Source organism: Thamnophis elegans, chromosome 4 (genome assembly GCF_009769535.1).
Source record: "Thamnophis elegans isolate rThaEle1 chromosome 4, rThaEle1.pri, whole genome shotgun sequence".
Classification (NCBI taxonomy): Eukaryota; Metazoa; Chordata; class Lepidosauria; order Squamata; family Colubridae; genus Thamnophis; species Thamnophis elegans.
Window position 1 is genome coordinate 81,871,619 of NC_045544.1, and position 22,316 is coordinate 81,893,934.

General features: G+C 35.4%; 1 protein-coding gene across 1 annotated transcript; it reads left to right on the forward strand.

Moving 5' to 3' along the window:
* The first annotated feature begins 127 nt into the window (after positions 1-127).
* Positions 128-19,455, forward strand: SLC4A1AP (solute carrier family 4 member 1 adaptor protein). Its single transcript, XM_032215138.1, is given in 15 exon segments — positions 128-775; positions 2,577-2,709; positions 2,712-2,762; positions 4,896-5,018; positions 6,230-6,290; positions 6,721-6,860; positions 8,059-8,219; positions 8,306-8,375; positions 10,453-10,642; positions 11,121-11,232; positions 11,517-11,715; positions 13,256-13,345; positions 14,332-14,387; positions 16,364-16,433; positions 17,380-19,455. Coding segments are annotated over 15 exon segments (2,070 nt in total). The 5' UTR covers positions 128-211; the 3' UTR covers positions 17,430-19,455.
* The last annotated feature ends 2,861 nt before the right edge of the window (positions 19,456-22,316 follow it).

Here is a 22,316-nt window from a genome sequence, read left to right on the forward strand (position 1 = left end):
TACTTTTTTGGGGGGAGGGGATACCAAATACCGTCCAGAGGTTTGCCCTGAAAATCACGGCCGCATCCCTTTTCTTTCCGCTCGCCCGCTTTCCCTCCGCGGCAGCCTGAAAGGGGCACCACCCCTTCAAAGAAGGGCCGCTTTTCCCGGAACTGAAGCACCGGGGAAGCAGTTTCCTGGGGGGACCCGTTAGAGAAGCAGACCTGCTAAGATGGCGGCTCCCACAGAAGAGAGTATTCCGTCGGAGGATTTTAAGAAGCCGAATTTGCCCCCGCCGTTGCCTCTTTCCCTCGCCCGAGGAAAGGCAGCTGAGGGGGAGGCTCCTAAGCGCCCCCGCGGCCCTGAGGTGGGCCCTTGTCCCCCTGTCCTTCCCGACTATCAGGAGCCGCCGTGGGGAGGTTGCCCCTCCGAAGAGGATTCCTCCGGCTACAGCCTGGAGACGGTAAAAGGCGGCACGGTGCTTGACCGCGTTAGCCTAGTCGGTCGGAGCCGGCTCCTGGTAGGCCGCGCGCCGGGCTGCGACCTCTCCTTGGTTCATCCGTGCGTGTCGCGGCATCACGCCGTGCTTCAGTGCCGGCCGCCACGGAGCTCCGCGGAAGGGGAAAAAGAACCCCTGGCGTCGGAGAGTCCCGAACCCGGCCTGTATATCTACGATCTGGACAGCGCCCACGGCACCTTCCTCAACAAAGCGAGGGTCCCTCCCCGCACCTACTGTCGCGTCCGGGTGGGTCATGTCTTGCGTTTCGGAGGCAGCAGCCGCCTCTTCATCTTGCAGGTGAGTTAAGCGCAGCATCCGCAAAACGTCTGGGCAACAGTAGCAGGTGACTCAAATATTGTTCCTTATTAAAGGGGGGATGTATCCCGTGGAAATGTTGCCCAGGATTTGATAGCTGTCTCTTAAGTTTATCCCTGTAAACTAGTCTTTTTAGTTCTTTTTAGAGACAGTTCAGAAGCAGGTTTCCATGTGTTATGTTGTACATTATTTTAAATGTCATGGTTTTGGCTTTTGTTTGTTTTGGTGCCTTCAGGTCAGTATTGACTTTGCAACTCCCTGGACAAGCTCCTGCAGTTTTCTTGGCAAAATATTTTGGTTTGCCAATGCCTGCTTGCTAGGACTGAGAGAGAATGACTGGCCCAAATCACCCAGTTGGCTTTGTACTTAGGGGAGGACAAGAATTCAGAGTCTCCTGCTTTCTAGACTGGTGCCTTCACCGTTTATACCAGACTGACTTTTTACAGTATTTGAGACAATAGGAAGAACTATATTTCACAGCAAAATAAGAATACGAAAGTGTTTGTATGTGTTGTCAGCTGTTGTACATACAGTAGAGTATATTATATACAACGCAGTATAGTACAGTATATTCAGTACATTAGAATAGAATAGAATTCTTTATGGCCAAATGTGATTGGACACACATTTGTCAAGAATCATAAGGCACAACACTTAATGATAGTGATAGGGTACAAATAAGCAATCAGGAAACAATATCAATCGTAAGGATACGAGCAACAGAGTTACAGTCATGCAGTCATAAGTGGGAGGAAATGGGTGATAGAACGATGAGAAGTCTAATAGTAATAGTAATGCAGCCGTAGTGAATAGTTTGACAGTGCTGAGGAATTATTTGTTTAACAGAGTGATGGCATTCGGGGGGAAACTGTTCTTGTGTCTAGGTGTCTTGGTATGCAGTGCTGTGCAGCATCGTTTTGAGGGTAGGAGTTGATACAATTTATGTCCAGGATGCGAGGAGTCTGTAAATATTTTCATGGCCCTCTTTTAGACTCGTGCAATGTACAGGTCCTCAATGGAAGGCAGGTTGGTAGTAATTGTTTTTTTTCTGCAGTTTCTAATTATCCTTTGAAGTCTGTATCTGTCTTGTTGGGTGCAGAACCAAACCAGACAGTTATAGAGGTGCAGAGGTTACAGCATATTACAATAGATTTTATATTTTAAAGAGTGCCTATTTTCCTTGAAGATTTGTATTGAACATGAGAAAGGGCTAAATAGTTTTTTTTTTCATCATTGCATGTTTTTTAAAGAAAATAGAAACATGGAAAACTGATGGCAGAAAAAAACCTAGTGGCCCTTTGAGTTTTTGTTTTCTTTTTAATTTATTACTTTATTTTCAATTATTTTATATTTCACTTATTTTTATTTGGGGGGGGAGATCTGAGTCTTGTGCTATTATACATAAATATACAGTTTAGACAATACAAAATTGTCATGTGAACAATGTCAAAAAGAAGATAAAATATGGAAAGATTATATTTTTAATGTTAAAGTAAATATGCTGATTGAATATTTGCATATTACAAGCTCTTTGATAGTTTTCATTATTCTCATTTGCAACTTGCATCAGACTTTTTCCAGTATTGCAACCATATTTGTCTTCATTGCCTTAAGAAAATGTCTGGTAGCTTTAGCATGAATGTGATTAGAATAAATAAGATGCTGATTTTTCTGGTGTTATCCTGTCCAGATTTTTATATAATCACTGAAAGTAATACACAATTAATTTAATAGGACTTAATTTCTTGGCATATAGTTTTTAAGTTTATAACTTTAATCCCAGGGTCCAGAGGAGGATCAAGAGCCAGAATCAGAACTGACTGTAACACAACTGAAAGAACTGCGTAAGCAGCAAAAGGCCAAGTTAGAAAAAACTATGCTGGGTGATGATTCTGATGAGGAACAAAAGGAAATTGAAATAAAGAAAGTGAAACTAGTCGGAGTGATCTAAGCTGTTCCTGGGGAATAGGTAAGATTATAATATTTTGTTGCCAGAATCTTCAATGATATGTTTTCATGGAGCTTATTTTGCATTGATTTACTATGTCAGTTTGCAGATGCAATTTGCTTCTGACTTGAGCCCTATTTACCACTTCCCTCAGCCATTTTCTACTTAAAGTTTTTTTTTACAAATTCTTCATATGAAATGTTGTGATTGAAATAATATAATATACCCTGTGTTAATCAGTAATGTGCTAAGAGAAAATGTCTATATACATGCATTATATTTAGTTTTAGGGAAATAGATCCAGGCATGTATGAGCAAGTGCAAGTGGATTCAGAGAATCCACAATCCGCTTATTTCACAATATTCTAAATCATCCTCTGAAGCAAAAACTGTTTTTTTTAGTTAAAATTATATCTATTTAACATTAAAAAGTATCAAAATCATATCAGATGTAAACTGAGCATAGCCTAGATTATATGCAGCCAACTAAGTAACAAGTTTCTTTATCAAGACTTGTAATGGATTTTACTGGATCAGTTGTAGAAACCATGCAAAAAGAAAATTATCTATTGAGACAGATATATTTGCTTAGTTACTCATATTCAGGCTTGATGTATATATAAGCAAGATCATACCATCTTATCTCCCAAATATAAATTATTATTGTAACAAAAATCTACCCTAAAGAGATGTATTTTTCCTAAAATAGATTTACTTTGATAAATTCATTATGTTTAAATATTTAAAATTTTATTTGACTGAATTTTTTTGAAATGTTTTTCTAAAACTTTACTGTGTCAAATACTTGAGTCATTTATCCTTGAAATAAATTCTCTTCTCTAGAGCCCCATAGTGATGGATCATTCAATTTGTAATGGCAAAATTTTTGGGAATTTAAAACTGATCTAGTGCCTGTCCATTAAAGCCAGTATAAGAGTGAAAAGTGTTGTTTTTTTAAACTCATAATAAAAATACTGTTTTTCTATGTTCTTCTGGAGAGGTTTTACAGTATTAAAAAGTGCTGTAGGAGCCCAGGTACTCATAAACAAAGTAACCAGTAATGTGCTAAGAGAAAAAGGTTCTTTATAAACGCCTCATTAATTAACTAAAGGAATAAAAGATGATCTCACTGTGGAGAAATTTCAACAGTGTGATCATTCAAACCCTTGTAATAGAATTAATACTTTTTAATTATGTAAGTGAGTTATATTTTAAGTGAGTGGTGAAATGCATAAATAGCAATAAATAATTTAGATGGCTACAGCAAGGAGAAGAGAAGGCAATCTCTCCAAATTAAAAGAATTAAAGTTGGACAATAAAGTGGCAAATATGGTTCTGTGAATGCTGTTGCTTTCACACATTAAAGCAAAAATCCCTACAGCTGATGACATGTAACAAAATGTTCCAGGCTTATGCAAGCAGCTGGATGAAAATATTATTTTTCCATAGTTGGGAAAAAACACTGCATAATAAATCAGGTTCTATGTAAAGAATTATTAAGAAAGTGAATCTATAACAAAACTGTCAATATTATAATGCAGTCTCGGCATAATATTGTGCAAAAATATTACTGATCAACATCTTAAGAAGAAAAGCTTTTAGGATGAAAACTTTTTAGAATGAAAACCTTTTAGATGCTGAAAAGAGCAGCCAGTTAAATTTTCTATGACTAATACGTTACAACATTCAGCCCATGAAAAATATCAAGTAATATGAATTACACATGGTCAAAGAAAGTTAACCTGGAAAAAGGTTTTCTCCACCTTTCTTTCCTCGAACACAACATCCCTAAATGAAGCTATATGATGGGAATAAAATTACTACTTTACAACACACATATTTAACATTGGAATTTGTTCTGGAGAATATGACTGATATCAACATGGGACTAGATAAATGTATGAAATGAAAGTTTGCAGTAGTTACTAATCATGGCTATAATTTCTTCTGTATTGAAAGCAACATGTTTCTAAAAATTTCTGAAGAGCATGAAGAGATCTAGTAGAACATGTCTCATCTTTGATTTCTCATAAATATCTGACTGGGAACCCTGAGAATAGAATGCTAGCCATGCTAGGTTAGGTTAAAGTTTAATGTTCTTATTACATTGTGAGTCATCTCTGATGCCTAATTCTACCTGAATTTATTTTTCAGGGGAAGATGCAGAGGAAGAAGAGGGTGAAGAAAATCCAATTGCTGTTGAGTTCCAAGAGGATCAAGAAGCCTTTTATTTGAAAGATCCCAAAAAGGCATTGCAAGGGTTTTTTGATAGAGAAGGTGTGTCAAATTTGACTCAACTCCATAGCGGGAAAATCCCAGAACTGACTTTGCTTCTGCTTTGTCTAGATGAATCTTTCAATAAGCTACTCTTGGTCATCCTAAAGAGCCAGAGGTTTTTTGTTGTTGTCGTTGAATGTTACAAATGGGATAGTTGACAAGGTGCTAGCCAAAAATATCCAGTGCATTTGTTTCTTTCTAGTGTTCAAAAGAATGACTTATTTTTGCCATTTTGAGTTTGCCTATTTAATTTGCAGTATATTTAAGTATCATTTTAGGCCATTGAACACAATAACTACAAAACCAGTATCATAGTTGAATCTCCAGGTTAGTAGAATCGTCATGTGATCCAGCCCTATTGCTTAGTGCAAGATCTGCTAAAGCATTTCATACAACTCACTATCCAGCCTCTGTTGGAAGCCTTCCCTCCTCCCACTTGAAGGCAAACAAGGCTTCTGAGTTTTTAATCCCCAAATACAACCAATTTCGTTGTATTTAAGTACAATGACAATAAAGATTATACTTATAAATTGTCTTGTTTTTTAAACTAACCTGACAAATAGATTGTTTCCAGTGTTTAACAATGGAGTTAAACAATAGCTTGGTCACACCTATGTGTTCTTGCTATTATTAACTTCTTTTTAGAAGTAATTATGAAATATATTGCAGTTTTCTAATTAGATTGTTGTTAGGACATTTAATAGTAACCAAGTTTGTGGTTTTCAAGAAATGATGCAGCTGATTGACTAACAAGTTGTATGAAGATACACTAACATCTAAGAGCAAGATTGAAACAAGGAACACTTTTGTGAAAGCACATGGAGCTCCCCAAAGCTGCATTCTACTTACTAAAAATATATCATTGCTACTTATGGTAGATCATGTTTTGGGTCATTTGCCAAATAATGTCACATCCAGCACTACTTGACACACATATAGTGTTGGATGTAGTAATTGATAAATGAATCCAAATTAAACATAGCAATTAATTTCAGATGAAATTGTATGCAGAGCTAGTAACATCTAACAAGCAGCTAACTATTAAAAGACTTCAAATGATTTGGATCAGTCAATTTGGAAGTTCCAATTTGGTTTAATCCATGTAATTAAATTAACAAGTTTACAACAGTAATAAAATATTGATCAATATAAATATTAAAAAGCTATCCTTTAAAACCAATAATTTGATTCCCCTTTCCCTCTTTATCTAGGTGAAGAATTGGAATATGAATTTGATTCTCACGGAACAGGCACCTGGCTTTGTAGGGTGAAGTATGTATGTATGTTATGCAACAATTTTGTGTATATTCATTCAATTAGACAGGCTGCAAAATATTTTATGTCACTTATTTCCAGATATGGATTGATATCTAAAATGGATTTATTTATTTATTTTGCAGGTATGGGGGTTAATCATTTATTTTGTTTGTCTGTTTGTTTTCTGGCTGGTGTTGGTTAGTTGTTGGGAGGCGTTGTCTTTTTTTCTTCCTCATTTGTCTATTACATCTATGACATTGTGATTTTTTACTATTATACCTGGAATGGAAAACTAATTTGAAATAACTAAACACCTTGCCTTTAAAATAACAGGAAAACACTTTGCTTAAGCCAATTTTAAAATGTTTGATTTAAAAAAACAAATCAGAGGAATTGACTGAACTGTTGATTTTGCTTTATAATTTCACCCCATTAATTTGGGTAGGCTGCCTATAGATGATGCCTCAGGGAAACAGCTCGTAGCAGAAGCTATTCATTCAGGGAAGAAAAAAGAAGCAATGATCCAGTGTGCATTGGAAGCCTGCAGAATATTGGATGCTAGGGGTGTGTTGCGACAAGAGGCAGGTAAGTTATGTGGCCAGATTTTTTTCTCAGCAGAAATCTTAATGAAGCAATATTGTTATCAAGAACTTTTGTAAATGTATGCCTATTGTACTTGTGCTTTGGCTAAATGTAGTTTAATGTGGAGTCCTTGGTGTTCTTTGAGCTTTATTGTTTTCTCGCAGACATAAAATCATCAGTCTGAATGTAGTTACTCTTTAAAAGGTTTTTTTACCTCACCATTTGATAAGGAGCTCTAAACAAGGGTTGATCGAAAAATAAGCCTTCTGCATAAATAACTGCAGTTTAAATATGTATATTGTAATAAAGGAAAATAATCCTTGAATATTACCTGTAAATATTTTACTTCTTCATATATTAACCACATTTGCCGGCAAAGGACAAGCTTCTTAAAGCTTTGTTTCTTCAGCCAGGTCCTGACAGGTGTTTTCCTCTTGGTGACTCATATTATTAACACAATCTTAGCCATAAACATATGTTCTGTAGTGAATTTCAGTTGGAAGGATTCCTTCTGCAGCCAGAAAGTAATCAATGCATAGTGGCAAGTACTGACTGCAAGCTTCCATTTCACAAACAATAGCAATACAGCCTTTTCTCATACCAACTTACAGCCCACTGAAGTGGGAGAACAGATTGCCAACAACATGTTGGAACGTTGCTTCCCAAACTGAGGTGTAGGTCCCTTGATAATTTATAGACAGAGTTCAGGGAAGGTGTGAAGAACTTTTTAGTTGTACATTGTTACAATCTTCCTAACTCCAAAGTTTTATTGTATTGTTTTCATAGTTCATTTCTATACATTTTGCTTGGATATTTAGGGGAGGTATGTACATTAAGTTTACACTAAAAGGTGTGATGACAAAAAGTTCAGGAATCACTATGTTAGAGCTTCAAGTATATCTGTACTGCCATCTTTTGGCATGTTACAACATTACAGCCGTTCAATCCTCATAATATACTGCTTATATTTATTATTTTCATCACAAATATGTGATATTATATGAGACACGTTTTTAAAAAAATGTGTGAAATCATATTTGTGGATTATTGGCCTCCCTTTGCTTGTATTTTATTTCTATTGTCAGTATTTTATTTGCAAATTTATCTGTGGGTTATTTGTAAACAATCCAGAGTCATGCAGGTGAGATAGGCAATATAGAAATTTGATAAGTAAATAAAAATATAAACACTTTTCCCTTAGTGTCCCGGAAAAGAAAAGCAAAGAATTGGGAAGAAGAAGACTTCTACGATAGTGATGATGACATATTCCTTGATCGGACAGGAGTTATTGAACAGAAACGACTCAACAGAATGAAGAAAGCTGGAAAGATAGATGAAAAGCCAGAAACATATGATTCATTGGTAAGAGCAAATTAAGTTTTGAAAAGAAAGATAAAACAAATCAGTACTGACGTCTGACTTACCATGAGTATCTTATCTATTTATAGGTTGCAAAACTACATGCAGGTGAAAGAGAGCTCTCTGAGATAGCAGAGAAGCTAAAATCTTCAAGGACAAGTAAGGCTATAAGTTTCCATTAAAATTGGGAAAATCTCATAGGAACATATCATTGTATATATGATTGCAGGCTGTCTTACACAAATGGATCATTAAAAGTATTACTTCTACATTGTAAGCTGCCTAGAGTCAGTTTGAAACAAGATGGGCAGCAAATAACTTTCTAAATAAATAAAAATAAAATTGTTTTGAAATCATTCCTTCAATAATATATTTATGCATCAGGCAGGGTCAAATTGTAGAATATGATTAATTAACATACAAACATTGAAATATTTTTTTATTGCCACCAGCTTTTAATAGTATAAGTTTATTTTTGTGGACTTAACTGACTCAGCAGTGACCAGAGAAAAAGATAATTAACCAGATAAAAAAGATGATTGATTTCATAATGTCATTTTTTTTAATCTCTGGGACCTTTCTAAAGGCTCACAAGATAAAGGGAGACATATGTTGCATGTGTCAAGTGTTTCGACAAAGCGTGCTTCATGGATCTCACATGGTGAGATTGTTTCATTAATGGAGATAAATAGAGCTAGATCGTAGAGAATAAGGAAGCTGATCATTATCTAGGATCCATCATCTAAGCAAAAAGGCTGAGGCACTTTTTAAGGTTAAAATATCAGATAACATTTGTGACTCAGGCTGACACCTTTTTAATTGACTGAAATATGTATAAGAAGGAAGAGGAAATACAACGCATACTCGCCCTGCCATGCAGTCTTCAAAGGCAACCCCAGAATAGTCCAGTCAATAGGGGTAACTATAGCATGAGTAATTATAAAAGGATCCTCTGATCCAGAAGAGGTACAGTTGTAGCATAAAGTGAATTTGTGTAAAGGCTGCCTTAGCCATAGCTGCCATCTATTCTTTCAACAGCAACTGGAGTTTAAGACAGTTCACAAATTTCCCACTGCTTCTGTCTGAATTAGCACAAATTAGCAAAACTAATGATGATAGATTTCCCTGACTAAATAGTCTCCACATCTACATTCTTTCACTGTTACTTGGATTGACCTGAAGGCTGTTTGTCCTCATCCAAACTTCCACAGCCTGTAGATAGTATGGGCATTGAATATTTGGAATAATCTTGTTTTCAAAGGAAATTACAATCCCTGAATCAGGCCAAATATTCTCTTACTTTCTGAGAGGAAGGTTCTCTTACTGGTGTGCGAATTCTTAGATTTTTATAACACTTTTCTAAAAATTTAAGTAGGATAGTATATAGGGGACAATGCAGTTCAAAATATATCAACATTATTGAAGGTAACATTGTTTGCTTTTATATATAACTATGTATTCATATTTTACAGATTCAAATTATATTTTAAAATCCATACCGTGTTTCCCTGAAAATAAGACAGGGTCTTATTTTCTTTTGATTCCCCAAAATAAGCATTTGGCATTATTTTCGGGGAGATCTTATTATTTTTGAGTTGCAGGAGGCAGCGAGTGTGATCACCTCATGGCTGCTACTGTGTTGCAATATTTTGGGGAGGTCTTATTTTCAGGGGAGGGCTTATTTAGCACATGAACTCAAAAGCCCAATTGGGCTTATTATCTGGGTAGGTCTTATTTTCAGGGAAACAGGGTATTAGAAATAGAATTACAGTATATTTCTTTTGAAAGAAGATACAATAATGACAGTGAGATTGAGAAATCAATTCCTGGGAATCAAATATGACTTGATTTTGTGTGAATTAAAATGGAGAAATATCTAGCCATTATCTTAGCAAGTACAAACTAAGATGCTTACTTGCATTAGATTTAAAGTTTAACATGAAACTGTGACTTTACAAAGCATAAAACGTTTGCTTTTACACAGGACAGGTTGGTTTTAGAATTTCCTTTGTTTAAAAAATAGTAATTTCATTAAATTAATCAATATTGTTTTAATCTTTAAATGGGAAGGAGAAGGGAGAATATTGCCACTAAAACTGTTATAAGAATAATTGGATACCAAGATGCATTGAAACACTGTATACTTTTTGCAGATATTCTCTGTATTATTTATGTATTTACAACTATATTTGAATCTATATTTCACGTACGTGTTTTAATATATAATTTCCCATAGCACAGTCCCATTCAGCAACTCAGGATTCACTGGATGAATTTATGACAGAAATCAAGTCAGGGTGTTCCGTAGACAGTGTGACACGTAAAAAACTTCATTTGAGAACCTTTGAACTGAGGAAGGAACAGCAGCGATTGAAAGGATTAATTAAGATAGTTACCCCTGCATCCATGCCACAACTGAAGTCCCAGTGAGTTTGATTGCACAGCATTAATCACTTTGACTTATCCTTTTATTTTAAATAAATATATAAATCTTTGATATGGCCCGAGGGTTAATCAGTAAAATAAAGTAAAGTGAAGTATATAATATACTGTACTTTAACTATTAAGTGCAATTGTAATGGAATACAGGTTATATTCGAACTTAAAATATTCTGACTTCAATTTAAATTATGGTTTGAATTAATTGTAGATGGTGTGAGCACCACTGTAATGTGTAATAACCCCTGAGCAATTGCAAGAGACACAAGTTCATGCTTGAGATAAGAAATGCACTGTTGTGTGAACTGGTCTTGATTGCCTGCATCGGGTTCCCATCAGTCATATAAATCTGTACTGCATGAAACCAGCCCAAGTAGAGTTGTGTAGACTGTTTGTAGGTTATCTATATGAGTAAATTTGTTCTTCAATATCTGATGTTAATTTTTTTGATATATTTCATTTTAGGTTTCAGAATCAAGATCTGGAATCTCAAAATAAGCCCAAAAAGCTAACATTACCCCTATTTGGTGCCATGAAAGGCGGAAGCAAATTCAGACTAAAAACAGGGACCGTAGGGGTAAGTAAGTAAGTGAGAAGAATAAAAGGCAGTGGGTTTTAATTTTACATTGTAGAACTTTTCCAAGTACACAGTATTAGGAAAAGCTGCCATAGGATTTCAGAATTTGTATCTCACGTGTTTATCATAGGAACTATATATTTTCTGAAATAAACATTAGATCATTAACTTCTTATTCCTAGACATATGTATAAGATCAGCTTTTAAAGTACCTTTTCCAATTTTCCTTATTTTTCAATGTCAGTGAAAAACAATCTTTACTGTAATTTCTGTTTACAATATAGAAGCTGCCCATGAAACGTCCAGATATACCGGTAAACCTGTTAAAGATGAAAGATGAGAGGCCAGAAGAAGAGGAAGAAGAAGAGGAGGAGGAGGAAGATGATGTGAACAGCAGTGTAAATCAAAGCTCACAGAACACAAAGATGGAAATGATTAAAGAAGGGAATCCCCTCTCCAGTTCTTATTCACCCAGCAACCAAAGTATGGAATTCCTTAATGATGATTAATTGTACTGTGTTTTTTTTTTAATTTTCATTCAACTTGCACATATTTTAATTAGTTGGAACTTATTAAAGTGAATGTGAAGATTTAGTCATTTTACTAGCAATTGTATTTACTTAACACAGTAAATGTTCAGTTTAATGTACTAATAGAGTAGAAAGGATGTCCAGGCAAATGGGAGGGAGAGGTTGAGCACCAAAACACATGAGGTCCATCTACTTCCCTCTTCTGTGGAAACAGTCGGAGGGAGGTATAAAGACAAAGTTAGTGACACCCATTGCACAGGTGGCAGCACTGAAACTATTGTTGAGAGCGACTACATTGTGAAGTGAGCCTGCCTGGCCCCATTGGGGCAATAGGGGCACATCTCACCGGGCTGCCATCTTCCATATGCATTAGCCAACATTTCCATTATCTAAGCCCCTTTTCAGCAAAGTCCATTGTTTCTCAATATTCAGAAGGTGCTTGGCTCCATAAGCTCCAAAGATTGGTAAGGTGTTAAATGAGCTAAACTGAGAGAGAAGGATTCGGAATCCTTATTGACCACTACAATGCAGTGGGCTATGTGCAATGTGCATAATTTTCATATTGCCCAGAATATTTTTAAATTTTTAATTTTAAACTTTATATTCTGTATCATCAACCCAATGTGGTTACAAAATAGCATGATTATAAATGTAATACAAAAGCATTACCCAATAGTGGTATAGGGGAAATCTTAAAACAGTCAGTAGTAAAAACAACTAATATAAAAAATCAAGAAAAGGCCTGCAAAATTAGAAGTTTAACCTATCACCAAAAAGATTGTAGCACTGGTCTTAGGCAAGCTTTCTGTTACAGGGCAATTAAAAAGAAACCATCCTTGCTCTTGAGGAAGTTTAATGATTAATTTTCTCATACAGAACCAGGAACAATGTTCCAATTAATAACCAGGCAGATTGGTATAAGAGGACTATTGTATCTACATTATTTGAGGCCACACAATTTTTGGAGCTTGAAAGGAAAGAACTGATATCATGAGTTGGTCTCAGTTGCAAAGTATCTTTTTTACCAGCTTTGACCAGACAGTCTAGGATGCAGTGTCTGCAACAGCCTGAGTTATGCATTAGCTTTTTTATGCACTTTGTTTGGCAGTATCCAGAGAGAGGGGATATCAGAAGAAGCAACATGGTGGTTACTTCATCATAATCAAAACATGCAGTACATATATTGTGCACACATACACAATAAGGCAATGTTCATTCTTATTTGATATTCCCATTATTTTTTTAAAAAAATCATATTTTATCTTTATACAATCTGATTTCTTTTTCATATTTTAAGGCTTCCTGTTTTTATTTGTCTGGATATTAATGAATTGCTCTTATCTCTTGCTTTATTTTGCAATATCATTGCTGTGTGTAATGGAAAAACTGCTCTAGTTTGATAAAACTCTATTTTTAAAGAATGAAAAAGTGTAGAAGTTACTATTTCTATTCCTAATTAATTAAATTTCTGGGGTCCACTTGTGTTTTTATAGGACTTAAGTCTCAGTCTGAGTCTTCAAGCAAGCATACAAGCTCATTAGCTCATAATTCCCCAGTGAATGAATTGCAGGTAAAACTAGAAGGTAAGCTGTTTTATCCAGCTCTTTGTTTCTGAATAATCTGTGGGTTATGAATGCTAGGAGAAAATGTCAATTTCATTAATACTTAAACAGATTATATTTCACAACCTGTGATGAAAATAGTTCTTGGCTCTTAGGAAGGCCACTTTTTTTCTAGTTCAAAATGAAGGAAAGTGTTTTAAACAATATTTTGCATTCAATATTGCACTGCAAAATTTAGAATGAAAATAAAGTGGATAGCTTCCAGCCACTGGGCCCAGGCTGAACTTTCAACCTCTCCAGATCTCTGATGCATATCAATCTCAGCCACTCGAACCTGTCACCTGAGGGGCTGTGAGAAAAATTCGGGAGCCTCAAACCAGTCATGCTGAGCCTTGCTGAAACTTTTTTATTCCCCCTGCAAATCCAGAGAGATCTTGGACTTTGAATGCTCAGCTTATCTCTATAAAAGCTCAGTTCTTGTAAAAGAATTAATTTAGAAACTCGAGACTTTTCAGAAGAATGAAGAGAAAAAACAATCGTAAATGGTGCTTTAGTGTTGGATTATTTCCAGTAGGAGTGGAATACACAAACAGGTGAAGAACTACTTTTATCTTTTTTTTTTTTTTTTTAAAGTAAATTGATGGAACGTAACAGAAAAATAATTATCAGTGATAATTCAATTTTTAAAAATACTTGTATAACAGTAATTGAAACAAAATAAATTTAAGAAAGAAGAAACTAAGGAAAATATATTTCAGACAAAATATTAGAAATTAGAAATGTTAATAATACTTCACCTTAGATATATTACAAAGGAAGTATGACAGTCCTACTGATATAAACATTTCTGAGATATCTGCACTGTTTTGTCAGATGAGACACAGTGCTTTATTTTCACAACTCCCTATGTGTTGTTCTTAAAGAAAGGATTTGTTTATTTTGAAACTAACCAAAGAATTAAGAACTGCTATCATAAACTTCATTTTTCCAACTGTTTACTTTACTAGCATCTGAGATGCCAGCAGAAAAACCAAAGAATCAGAAAGATAGCAGTAAACCTAAGGTGAGTTGGAAGGACAAAACTTTTTGTTTGTTTGTTACATAGATTTATATAGTGGTCTATCTTGAATAAATTACCATGGACAACTTACAGCATTAAAAAAAATACAAAATATAAAAATCACAGTAGTTGAAAATCACAAAAAACAACAGCAATCAACGTAACCAGAAGGCTCCCAGCAGTTTGAATTGGAACTGGAAGCACAGTGGTAGCCAGTGCAAATCACGGAGCAGTGGTATTCCATGTACCACAAAATAGACACCACTAACCACTACTCATTCTACATCAGCTGCAGCTGCTGAAAGCTCTTCAAATGGAGGTTCTTGTAGAACACATGGTAGTAGCCCAGTCTAGAAGTCACTAGGTATAACTTAAATCCAGTGCACAACCAGTGCATAATCCAAGGCTGGGTAAAAGCTCTCATAAACTCTCAGTTGTCACTGCTCCTTGAGCAAGATCTGTGAGTCCCAGATGGCACACCAGTTTGGTCTGAGGCAGTGCAATCCAGATAATCATGATTATAGTTATGGATATCAGATGCTGAATACTCTTTCCATGTTTGGGGGAAGAGATTTGGAATGGAAGGGAGAGACTCCCTTATGAATTAGAAGAAGAATTGCTTGTTAAGGGAACTAGAGCACAATTGTCTCTTTGTCTCAGCCTGATCCTATTGCATATTGCTTTTGGAGGGATAACTTTTATATTTATCAGAAGGAGATACTTCTTGATATTTTGGGAATAGTAGCTATCCTCTCAAACATTACAACAGTTTACATTAAAGGATTATAATTCAAATACTTGGTTTCCATTAAACCAGCAATGATTAAAATATCTAATCATTCTTGGTAGTGCAGTAGAGATAACGATGAGAAATTATGTGCAGCTGTTTTACCATCTGCTGTCAATCTTGCTCTACCAATCTGCCATAGTACTTAACTGAATGTTAGCCGGTACTGCATAAGTCAGGAGATACTGCACTTTTTTTCTCCTTCACAAAGCAAAAATAGACTTAAAAATAAAACTATTCTCTAGCATAGCATCAGATATAACAATGCAATGTTTGGGGGCCTGTCTGCAAATTTCCTTATTTAAAATGTCTTGAGAAAATTTTTGTATTCTTTTCCTGGAATCTTCCAGTAGAAACAATTATTTAAACAATTGTTAGCATTTTCCTCAATTTAAGTCCAACTAAAAAAAAAACCTATATGTTGTTTAGTTCTTTCTTCATTTGGTACAAAAATCCATCTCATACAGTATAAAGCAAGCCTCAGAGTACAGTCTGACAAAACAGTACTTTGCCCACAAATCATAATTGGAAATGAATTCTAGGTATGTGATGGTTGGCCAGATATATGACTTTGATACTCCAGTTTACATTTTTGCTTTGGGCTCACTCATTCTCAATCTCAGCATTTAAAATATGTAGACTTCAACTCTCACAGCTGGCTAGGGAATTCTGGGAATTGAAGTCCAACCTCTTAAAATTTTTGAGGTTGAGAAACACTGCTGTAGATAACAGAAAATATAAAAGTTGTGTTCTATTATTCTCCCCCCACCCCATCCAACTGTTTGCACAGCCTGCCAGCAACATTCCACTACCTCTGTTTTATTTTGCCACTGCCAAATATTTAAGACTTGAATACATCTCTATACACAGGACAGAGTGCTTTGAGGTGGCTTTGTTTTTGTTTATTTTAAATCTTGGGATCAACTGCTTTGCAAAGAAATGGGAATCATTATACGTTGGTGTGTTATTCTGTAACAAGAATTTAAATTATGCAAAACTAATAATTAGCAAAATTTAACATTTGACAGATTTATTCTATTGATTTGTTTAATAAGTGCTAAATTTAAATTTTGCCTCCCATTCATTTTTTAAAATGTATTTATGTGATTCTGGACTAGCGTGCCCACAATGCAAAGAAAGTTGAACATACTGGAATACGTTTACAAAAAGCAAATTACTTTCTGTCCTACAGATTCAACATTCATTATCCTCAAACTATCCAGAAGATGATCCAGATTACTGTGTATGGGTACCACCTGAAGGTAAAGGACAGAGTAATTGTGGAACATGAGTTGCTGACAAAATATAGTTTATATATGAACAAAGAAAACTTAGGGACAGGTGTTCTAGTCCCATTTTAATGGCTAACCTTGTGCCAATCAGGCAATGGCAAACCAATTCTGAAATCTTGGCAAGAAAACTGTAGACTCAAAGACACACATACATACATTATAAAAAAACCTAACTTATTTGAAGTACAGAGGTAAACGATACAATCAGAATGGTGCTGGGGGTGGGGATATACTATAGATTCCTATTTGTCCTTCAAAATGGAGTTATATAAATGCTAAGCAAGTACAGACAAAATCAGTGTTCCATCTCTAAATATAATAGCCAGAAGTGGATTTTGGTAGAGAATCGAAACTATGTGAAGTTTTTGCAGGAATGATGCTGTTCAGATTCGAAAGCATCTTTGACAGTATTAATTATCTTCCCATGTGCTTCTGGTTCTAGCTGTATTGAAAGCTAGAGTTGAAATAATGGCAACAGCCTTGCCTATCTTTGTAGGAGATAGAATAGTCCTTTAGTGGGCAATATCCAAAACTTCTGAGTAATTTGTTTTTTTCAGTAATAAAATCACAGTGTTGTAAGAAGTATACATACATACACATATTTATTAGGTTTCCTAGCTCCATTTCTCAAATGGCAAATAGCCTGCAAATTCTGCATATACCTTTTGTGTTTCTAACCTATCAATTTCTAATCAACGAATTTGCTAATATGTTTAAAACATTTTATCCTACTCATTAAGAAAATATTTACAGGATTTAAAGTTAAAACTATATAAAAAATAAAAAAAAATTGAACACATTTAAAAAAAACCATTGAGGTAAAATCATTGAAACAACAGTAATGCAAATTATTTTAAAAGCATTATAGCAAAAAAAAATATGTTAAATGTTAAAATATATTTTCTCTGTTGAGCAGGTCAAAGTGGTGACGGCAGAACTCATCTGAATGCTAAATACGGCTACTAAATTACGCTGAAAAGTAAGACGTATGGCACAGCAACTGATAACTGGTACAATATGCCATTGAAATGACAAGCAACAATTTTTGTTCATTTTCTTTAAAACACTGTTTAATGATTCCTGATCTTATTTAAGGATGTTTTTCCCCTAGAAGTGAATGTGTGTATAATGTGCATCATAATGTATATAGTGGTGATAATTAAGAATTTACAGGTAACATAGATATAGCAATGTTGGTTTTATAAAAACTTTTTAAAATACTTGTTTTATTTCTTTAACATTATTTCTTGATGTAAAAGAGGTAAAGGAATTAGTTTTAGATTTTTGTTTAGTTAATATGTGTGCTAAGGGCTACTTCAATACTTTAAGACTTGGGTTGATTACCAAAATGTTTTCTGCCTGTCCATGTACAAGTATATATTTCCACAAAATATAATTGCCGATGGCCCTCTCCAGGTGGAGCTGCTGAAACTTAAGCTAATTTTTATCCTTCCTTTCTGTTGCAGTCTTTTCTGTGAAGGTTCTTTGTTGTTGTTGTTTTTCCCTCTACAAGGTGAAATACTAACACATTCATATCTTGGCCAGTTGTAGATTAGTATTAATGTGGGTGGGAAAGTGTGTTAATCTTTGGCAGTTCCTGAAAGAATGTTAAATATCTAACATTGGATAGTTGAGAGAGTAATGGCTAAGATATGGAAGTACTATGAATTAGTACTGAATAGTATATCTGAAACTTTTTGATAAGCCAGGAAAAAGGCAATTATCTTTGGTCTAGACCAGGTTTTACTTCACAATTTCTACACTTAGGTTGCCATCATATTCCATATGAGAAAGAATAGAAATTGCATTTAAAAGGGAAAAAAACAATCCATAGGGATACAGTAGTCTTATCATTAATTAAGGTCGTAAACATTAATTATGAGAATGGAACCAATTCAGGAGAGGAGAGGGGGAAGCACTGGAAAATGTTTACTAGTTTCAACTTTCTTTTGATGGTAAAATAAAGCCTGTAGTTTTGAAGCTCTACTTTAATGGATTTACTGGCAAGTAGGAATATGACAATTGCCCAATTCATAGACTGAAAGGAGTACTGAGTTCATAAGTATGGCCTGAGACAGACTTTATGAAGTACGGTAAACCTCCATTTTCTGGGTTCCTTTATCTAAGGCATAAGAATCTACTTCCATTTTGGTCCATCTGTAATATTCACATACTAATAACCATTCTCTTATAACTGAAAGATTTTAAGAGATATTTATTTTACATTTAGGCAAAACCCAGCTTTTTGAAATATATAGCCCAGACTGAGGTTTATTTCTAAGATCTCCAGTGTTTCTAAGGTCTTCATATTGGATCAGAGTCCCAATAATTTTAATTTTTTTAAAAATGGAAATAAGCATGCAACAAAATAAAGTACAGATAAAGTAATATTAGAGTTATTTGAGAAATGCTTCATTCCTCTCAAATTACTAGAAAAGAACGTGGCTAGTGGTAGCTCATGCTTTGAGGAGCTCTACCCATTTCCCTACAGAGTTAAGCTTCGGATATAGGAAATATCTTGGAGGAAATAAAAGCAGCTATTTCAAAAGTGTGTCTTCATCTGAAAGCAAATAAATAAAAGTTTTCCCTCAACTAAGTGGGAAGTTTAGGACTATTTTTGTCCACTATAGTAGCAGTTTGAAAATAAATAAGCCTCATGAAATCTGGCATTTATTAGGGTTCCTGAAATTTCAAATGTCCAAAATAGTTTGTGATCCCTGGTTTATCAAATATTTGCCTTGTTTGGAGATAAGCTACCATCTTCAGCAACAACTTTTCATTCCTCTAAGTCATTTATTTTGGGTTCATAATTTGTATGAGCAAGGATTACTAATTCCAGAGCAGAAATAGTATATTATATAATTATAGGATTTTTTTAGCCATTGCTGTAATTTAAATTTCTCCTCCAACAGTTAATTTTACTTCTGCCACATGTTTGTGACTACTTGGGGGGGGGGGGGGTGTTATTAAGCTGTGAGTGCTCTCAAAGTTGGCTTTTAAAAAAAAAAAAAAACTATCCGGCATACTACATCTAAGCTGCAAAATATGGCATCTATGCTGCCATAGGTGACAGCAAAATGACTTAGAGATCCAGAAGTCCATCTGTTGCCATCTAGTGACCACCTAGATTTTTACAACCTAAAAACATGCAAATATATTCTTCCAGAATTGTTCCTATATATTAAATTACAAATGATAGGAAATCCTTTTTTTTTTAATCCAAGTGAGCACTCTATTTCTTTCCCTCTGTTTTTTTCTCATGCCAAGGCACAGAAAGATTTATTAAGGCCTGCACATGGGTGGAAGCTGTGAGGTTATTCTAGATAATTCTGTCTCCTGTTCTTTGTTCCACATTACAGAAAACTACTCTATGTTCTCCTTTAGTCTTGTGTGACATAAACTTGCCTCCACAAACCGTAATTGTGGCCAGACTTTCTGTGTTACCACAAGAGTTAAATGAAAAGAGGAAATTCCTGATTGCTTATAGTTTGACTCTGTACAATTTTACACAGCAGCTTCATACATTAAGATGGAAATACAAGCCAGCTGAATGGGGCACTAGGGCCAAGCCTCAGATTCATCCAGATGGTTCACCGACAAAACCGCGAAGCCCTTATCCGCGCCGACATAAGCGTGGAGGGCAAATCCGTGCCGTCCGAAGCGCTAAGGAAAAAGGCGGCCCTAGCGCGATGACAAAAGCGCGGAGGCCAAATCCGCGCCTTCCAAAGCACTCAGCACCCTAACCCTAACCCTAAACCTCACCCTAAACCAAAACCCTAAACCTAATCCTAACCCTTACCTTAATTTAAGGCGCTGTTTTAAAGCGCCTTTTGTCACCGCGCTGTTGTTGCCGCGCTGATGATGTCGCAGTGATGACATCGCGGTTTTAGTGATGCGGTTTTGTCGCCGCTATTTTGACCGAGCGCGGTTTTGTCGGGCCACCAGCAGTTCCACTGGATCAAAGCATATTCAATCATCATCATCTCCAGACTTTACTGGAGAAAATCTTTCTAATAATCCAGGAATATGAACAATGTTATTTAAATTATTATAGAGGCAACTGTTGTGGAAAGGAGATGCTGCTCAATAGTTGAAAGATTTGAGACGAAAAATGGGGGGAAACAGCCAACTATCTTTAAGATGGCAGAGTGGATTGGCAGTTAAGTCAAACTGTCTGCTAGAAGTGTTTTAAGCTTCTAATGTAGAGGGTAAATAATTATTCATGTTTTATTAAAGTATAAAATACAAATGGAAATATTGGAAAATGGAGGAGGAAATAAGATAAAGGTGTAGGATAAAGGGAGGAAAGGAAAGAAAAGCATAGATTTCCACTCTTTTTAGCTCAGTAGAGTAACATAACAGTCTCAACTTTTTACAATTACATAATATGCATTGGAATTACCATAACAACAAACCTAGCTAATCAATAAAACCCAAAGCCAGTGTTTCCTTCCCCCCACCACCCCATCTCAAGCACAAAATCCAAAAGTGGTCTCCAGATAGAAACAAAGTTGGATGTAACCGTTTCCTTGATTTGAGCAATTAATTTAGCCATCTCTGCTAGTTCCGACAGTTTTTTCCAGCCATTCATACATTGTGGAAATTAAAGTATCTTTCCATTTTTGTGCATACTGGTAAAATAATTATTAAATTTAGACCTATTAATGCTCTGATATAAAATAAAAGGCTAATCAACTATTAAATTGGAATTGTTCTTTTTTTTTAATTAGATGATCAGAAGCGCCTGCACGGGAGTGTGTGTGTCTGTCTTTGTAGCTGCTTTCTCCCCCCCCTCACCCATCTGGGTGGGAAGTTGTTATTTCAAATCCTCTAAATAACCCATTTGAGTTTTGCCCTCATAAATTTTCATCACCCTCTGTTAATAAAATAATGACATATTTTTCTTAAAAACAATTTGGCTTTACTGCTTTGACCTTTACCCAAGTCATGAAAGATTTATTGGTTGTCTCCAAATGCATCTTTTCAACCCAGAAAAGAAACTTAATTCCTCAAATGCTGCTGTTGTAAAGCTGAGTTTGAAAATGTCAAGTGGGCAACCAAATTGCAGGAAGAAATTCAACAGATACAGTGCAGCATGTGTGCAATTAAACAGTGAAAGGGGTAGAATTTCATTGTATACAGAACAAATCCTTTTATCAGCTGGCATCCGATCACCATTTACAAGTTTTGTAGTTAAGCATTTATGCACAATGAACTTATTTGTGCCCTTCCTGGTAAATCTTGGCTGTTTAAAATAAAAAACAGATGCTGGGGAACAACTCTGTTTTTTGTATGTTTTGGTGAAATCTTGATAGGATACTTTTGCGCTTTCCCCTCTGTAAAAATTGCTTGCATATGTTTCCATTTTGTAGAAGGTTATGCTTGAGACCATGTCTATCTTTTTGTGAAATGCTAAGATGCCATTCAGGACAACTTTAAAAAGTGCATAACTAGTTTATATCACCATGCTTTTGGAGAAGATTCTGCTTACCCATGTTGTTTTTTAAATTATCACATGAGAACTCTACAAAAGGAAAACTAGGATCGGATTATTAAAGCAGCAATTTATAAATTCAGTTGCAGACTATGGGATATGACCTCACTCAAAAGCAGCCATTAGTATTAGTTTATAAGCATTCTAGCCTACACATGACTTTATTCACAAGCAGAAATAGCTTTTCCCATGCAAAGTTGGTGACATCTTGCTACCAGTCATCTTGTTGGGATGCAGCAGTGTGCAGCTTTTTCTCTGATGTAGGGAGAAGATGTTGAGCTTGAGATCTTGCCCCACATTCTCTGAAAAAAATAGTTTACATCTGTGGTGACAGTAGAGATTACATCACTTGTCCCTGT